The following is a 6,339-nucleotide window of genomic DNA, read 5'->3' as shown; positions in this document are numbered from 1 at the left end:
AAAAAAAAAAAAAAATCCAAGACCAGCAGTTCCTCACATTTGAGTACTACTCGGATTGGCAGCCTTCACTTCTCCGGAGTCTGTGCAAAAACAACACAAAAATAGAGGGGAGGGTCATTTCAGTCATTATAGGGTTAATAGCAGCTGTGAGCAGGTGGTTGCTACACATTGGCCTTCTCTACACATGCAGTGTTCCATGAAGCCATTAACAGTTGTGACTATTTCTGCATTGCAAAGGCTGGCAAATCTAAACATGTTATTTTTCATTACTTAAAGGCTCGTTTATCCCCTAATGCCAAAGTCAATAGATAGAGGTTATTAGATCAGTGTTAACAGCTGACATGAGCTGTGACATCCCAACTTGCCTTCACTGCAATGTTATCCAGTTAATTTTTCTTTTAATATAACTACTATATAGTAAAAAAAATAAAAAATATAACTTAAAGGTGGGGTTGCTGTCTGTCTCATTAGAATGGGACACTTTCTTTTTTAGTATGCCATCCTGTATTCCACAAGGCACAGGTATGAGACACACAGTGTCCTCTTCCATCACCAGCCAGTTGCAAGTGTGCATTTCTGCATTTACACTAGACCTGGCGGAGGATGCCATTAATGCTAACATTTACAGACTTTTGAAGATTCCAGGGTGGGGCACATTAAGAGTGAAGCGAGGTGGTCAAGGAAAGGCTGCATCCCATAACCTCTGCCTTCCCTTCTGTACTGCTCAACCACGTGATAGCAATATTCTTTCCAGGAGCTCAGGCTGGCAACCCTACTTACAGGTATGAAATAATACTGTAATTACTACGCAGATGCAGTATTTGATCTCCGAAACGCAAACATACAAAATTGTAACAAAGGCATTGTAAACAAGCAAATAAGCACTGCCTCCTTGAAGGACTTCAATGCATTTTTCTCTTTTGTAGGTTAAAGGCCAAACATAATTTGACAACTAGCTTATCTCATTATCCCAATGAGACTAAGTGCTAGGATTGTGATTAAAATCTAAAAGGAAGATTTAAAAAGAACCCTTCCAGGCATTGGGAAGTGCAGCCAGAGTTAATCATCCTGATGTGATGATCTTGGAATTTGGAATGATACTGTGTGATGTGGCAGACAGCGACAGTGGTAGCTTGGAGATTGCTGCACTGTGCATTTCAAGCAACACAGTTTGAAAAGTGCCAGGGCGATTTCTTCACAGTATTTCACATGCAAGGGGTGAGGGGACAGAAGGGGGAGGGGCGGAGGAAGAAGCCCCATGCTGCTTTAAGGCAGGGAAGGAGGCAAATAGGTCCACCATCCTTTAACTATAGTTCCAAGGCTCCTATTCTAGGGACGTCTTCTTGTGCTCTCCTTTAAGGTAGCTCACTCTGGATCCAGAAAAGCCCAAAGTCTTAGACAGCAGAGACTTGTTCATCTTCTGCAAACACAACAGGATAAGGGAAAATATAATTTAGTTCATATAGACCAAGACTGCTACTGAATGAAACAACCTGTACTGTGCTCATGTGTTTTCCATTTTGTTGTATTAGGTATATATTTTAAAACAATCTAAATATCTGTACATTTCAGGTCTCATGAGAAGTATTCCTTTTTAATTTTGTTCTTGAAGAAATTAAGACAATTGCTAAAACTGAGCTAGGTGCAGTTCCTTAGCCTGAGGAACACAACAGCTACTCCTACATATCCAATAGCTTCATAAAGCCATCTTCATTTTTCCCTGCAAATATTTGTGATTTATTTAAAATAAGATTGCATAAAAATTGACTGCAGCTTTAGCCATCATTAGTAGAAACAATTAAAATTATCTCTCATGGGAATTCTTAAAGTCTAAGGCAATTTGATTAGGGTAGACTTCAATTTTTCTACCATGTTCAACTGCAGAGCTCATTGTGCACATAAAACCTTACTAACTAAGCAGCTTGGGAGGGAAGGGGAAAGTTAGTCTTTCTACCATTAGGCAAAACAAAACATTCAAATGTGTGATTTGGGCACTGCCCTGCCTAAATTTTGAGCACCTAGCCCTAAAGATGCAATCCAGCTATGTTTGCACTCCATGGAAAAACAGTTACCATTATAGCTGAGCTAAAGCATAAAGATACAGACACACTTGGGCAAGCGAGGTAGCAAGAGTAGTGGGCTAGTTATGTGAAGCAGCTGGTGTGAAAGACCCAGTGTCCACAGTGTGAAAGTTTCAGGCAGAATGTGAGTGACTATCCAAAATAAACCTGACCAACAATGCTCTATGAGGTGGATGGGCAGGTATCCTATAGACCAGGATAACTTTTTGGCCATTAAATACATGGTTAGTTCCAAACATTAGGCAGCCTGGAAACTTTCAGGGAAGGCAGGGCTGTACCTGGTGAACATAGGCACTTCCAGAGAAGTGGCCTAAGCCAACTGCTTGGTTGTCCAAGATTCCGGTGGACCTATATTCCAGATTTTAAACTGCACTTGGGATGAACTGAATTCCTCCCAACAAGTTAACAAAAGGCAAGTTATGAAAGATGGAAGAGAGCTCAAATTATGGCAAGAATTTTTATGGTAGAATACATTTGCATAATTTGCTTTGTGCCTGTGAAAGCATTGACCATTTTTGCATGCAGCACACTCAAAATCTAACAATTAGAAATTTACCATCTTCCTCTGTGGAAAACCCTTGAGACGGATAGTGAGCAAGACGTGGATCTGACTCATTTGGTTTATGCCACTGAGGTTTGTTCACAGGTCTGCTAGTTGAATGGCCATGTGACTGCTGCTGCGGAGTTGATGTCCCATGCGTCTCACATGTCCGTGCCACCATTCTAGACCTCTGAAGTGCTATGTTGTAATCTGGAGGCTTTCTGGTTGGATGGGAACCACCTTCTGCAAACTCAGCAATAGGTATTCCTACATAACCAGGAGGAGTTGGAGGTGGTTCCCGATATCGACCCTCTTTTCGTGCTGCAGGAAAAACAACAGATTATAAGAGACAGTATGAAGAAAACTGCTCAAAGGAAAATCAACAGTGAAAGTTAAATAAACATCAACGAACTCAACAGCCCAGGAGGAGAAAATCTGAAGGACAAAAGTTAACTACCATACAGTAGACAATGAGGTCCTGAAAAATAAACCATGCAAGAAAGTACAGAATATATAACATACACAGGATATAGCTATTCTTCCACTAGTGAAGCATTACTCTAATAAAATTCACCAAATTACATGGGGAATTTGTTCAAACTTAGCAACTGAAGTAGCTCCATCAATTGTATAGGAAAAAAAACCCAAACATACACTGATCAAGGTAACATGGAAGACTCAAGAGTCCAGAGAAGAGGCAACTATCAGGAATACTGGCATCTCCCCAAACACATGACTGTCTTAATCCTGATGATGGACTGTGTACCAAGAGCACAGCTCTCTGTTTTTAGCATCTTGCATGGATGGGGGAGGGGGTGGAGGCCAAGCCCCTGATATATTATTTCTTCCTACAAATCTTACTACTCAATGAGACATAAGCTACAACTCCAAAAGGTAAGGAAAATAAGTACACTTTGTCTTCATACTTTCTGTAGGCATTACTGCCTGCTGCTTCTACGATTGTATTATGCACAAAATTAAAACTTGAAAGTATGCCAGTGATAATTCAGCACAATTTTATATAGGAGATGGAAAGATCATCATCTAGTTAGTGGATCTCATTGAGGTGCCACTGTTTACCTGAACAAGACTTAACTCCGGGCATGCTTAGAAGTTCTTTCTTGCAGAGAACTTCAAAGGACGAAATAGCAATGAAGAATTTTAAGCATCTGCAGGGACACGTAGCAGATAGGTACGACTCTATTTTGGAGTTATGTACTTAAATTTCAGTCAGCTGGGGCTTTGATACTGAACATTTTTTGTGGGTCTAGCCCTTTAACACACGACCACTTAACTTACAGCACAAAGGCAAACACAGAAGGAAAAACCACTGACACAGACAATTTACTCTCCACAGCTTGTCATACACTATATTCCTGCACAAGAGGTGATGACAACATCATTCTACATTATGCAGCATGGAATTGACTGCAAGGGCAGTACAAGCTTAAAATGGACTGGTGCTACTTGGCTGTGAGTTTTTATAGACTACAAATAAAGTCTTGGTATTATAACAAAACCAAATAATTTCCAATAGAATCTAAGCATTTTTCTTGGACAAATTGTTTTAACTGAGCAAAGTAGCATGAAGAAGTTTCTGAGAAGTTTTACTCAAAGATTTCTGAAAAGTAACTTTGATGCAGCAGAAATTCTGTAGTAAAATTATACTGAAACACTGTGAGAGATCAATGTCTATTCACTGCAAATGAGCCATGTAAAACCAGCGGCTTCTGTTGGACAGTGATATGTAGAGTTATATTTGCAGGATAATTAGTTAACAGTACTGAAGTGCATGCAAGTGTGTGGCTTGAATTTTCAGATCTCTCTCACATTCTCTCAACTCTCTAAAGACATAGTGGAAAGCACTTGCCTTAAGAGACAAGTTTGGACATGCTTGTTCCACATTCTGGTGGAAACCAAGGGCATCAAAGTGTAAAATTAGAAAGTGGCACGAATCAGAACCTGGAGTCCTGAACTGAACAGCTTCCTCCTCTTCATAGTTCAAGGATTCAGATCTGCACCCAAGCTTTGAGGCATTGGGCCATTGCTAAGCAATATACTTGGGCAGAAAATTGAAAAGCAGTTTATCACAGTGGTCTCAGCATGACCTCAATCTGGCGGGCTTTTTCAGTTGTGTCAGCACAAAATGGCTTTTAGATAGTTTTTCCTATTAACCTGAGGAAAGGCAAAGTAAAGGGGAATGAAAGGAATGAAAGAGGCAAAAATGCAGAGGCCTTGGATGGCCTAAGGACTGGAATGCGTAGAAAGAACAGTATGAGAAAAATGCTAAGCTCTGCCAAAGACACTTTCATATTAATTTATATATTATCTGATCTTTCTTTTGTTGAATGATTGTAAATGTATTTCAGCTCTTATTTCTTAGAAACCTCTTCAGTTTCAGCAGTCCAAAGAAACATCTCAGTTGGTATTTAAGCACAAAGTGATCCCAGTGTCAGAAGTAAGGAATATTCACAATTATCAAGAAGTCATACAGATGTATAAAGTAAAAGGCTTCTAAAAAAAATCAGGCCACATTTATTAAGATATCTAAATACAGAATGTGGAGCCTTACTGTGAAGAGAAATTCACATTTCAGAACAGACACCTAAATACATCAATCTCTCAAAACACTGTCCAGCAGTTGAGCTAGTTTTTTGATGTATGGCAGGCTGTCTTGAAACACAACGGCGCTGTCAGAACTGAGAATCAACAATAAGTGATATTTTCCCTAGCAATAAATGCACAGTTAAAGGGGAAAGTTTCAGAGAGACTTCAAAATGCTCTGTTTTGCTTTAAAAATGAAAATATCAAACCAGACAAAAGAAATACAGTTTTAGAAGAATACGAAGAACCATAAATAAACAAAAAATGAACTAAAAGACTTCATGGTAAACAAAACTTAACTTACCAATAAGCCCCTTTGTACTACTTGATGATACTGCTATATGAGTGGGCATGGGAGCTGGCTTTGACTCCTCTGCTGGTACAGACGTTATGCTACTGGTTTCAGCTTCAATTGAAACATCCTTCCCACCCCTTCGCTTTATGGTACCTGTATCACCTTCCGAGTCCTCTCCCCAGTAGCCTGTTGAGGAAGCCCAGCTTGCTCGGGACTGTGCTTGATCAAGGCCCTCCCTACCTTGACTTTGCCTGCCATACTTTGTGCCATGATCGGAAAACATCAGCTGGTCCATATGACTGCCCGAGGCCCACAGTCCTGCCCCATCGCCTGAACTATCAAAATGAGCATGTCCGAAAGGCAGAGTCTCCCAGCTTCTCTGGTGCTGTATGGTTTGTATGTTGTCATGAGAACCACTCGAACAAGAAGTCCAGCTACCACGGCCACTGTCAGCTGCATCAAGCGAAGCTCTGTCTCCCTGATCTTGTGACAGTTCTTCTGTACTAGGAGAAGAAAGCACAGTTGCTCCAGCATACAGGCCTCTGGTCTCTGACAGTGGTGCATATGAGCTAGATGCACATTGAAGAGGGGAAAAAAAATAAATCCAGCGTTGGAATGGGAGATCATTTACAAGACACATGAAGAATTCAACAGTCAAGAGAAAAGCAAGCATATTGAAGCTTTTGATGCAATTTATATTAAGTATTATTTGCATTAATGACCAATTCAATTTTGAGAACAGAATACTATCCTTTAAAGCTCATCCTCTAGAAAACAAAGCAAAACAAAAAAGGAATTACTGGACAAACATCCTGCTG

The 6,339-nt window shown here is 40.2% G+C and overlaps 1 protein-coding gene across 3 annotated transcripts in view; it reads right to left on the bottom strand.

The window, feature by feature from the left end:
- Positions 1–1,394: 1,394 nt before the first annotated feature.
- RAPGEF2 (Rap guanine nucleotide exchange factor 2) overlaps positions 1,395–6,339 on the bottom strand; it is an 89,065-nt gene continuing 84,120 nt past the window's right edge. For all 3 annotated transcript variants that reach the window (XM_029085066.1, XM_029085065.1, XM_010168405.2), the window contains 3 exons: positions 5,531–6,090; positions 2,638–2,943; positions 1,395–1,420 (listed from right to left, as the gene is read on the bottom strand). In XM_029085066.1, the coding sequence (XP_028940899.1) occupies positions 1,395–1,420; positions 2,638–2,943; positions 5,531–6,090 (892 nt within the window). The remainder of the gene's footprint in view (positions 1,421–2,637; positions 2,944–5,530; positions 6,091–6,339) is intronic.

This window comes from Antrostomus carolinensis, unplaced genomic scaffold (genome assembly GCF_000700745.2).
Source record: "Antrostomus carolinensis isolate BGI_N321 unplaced genomic scaffold, ASM70074v2 scaffold4325, whole genome shotgun sequence".
Lineage (NCBI taxonomy): Eukaryota > Metazoa > Chordata > Aves > Caprimulgiformes > Caprimulgidae > Antrostomus > Antrostomus carolinensis.
The sequence above is the reverse complement of the archived record's forward strand: the minus strand, read 5'-3'. Positions and strand labels throughout refer to the sequence as shown.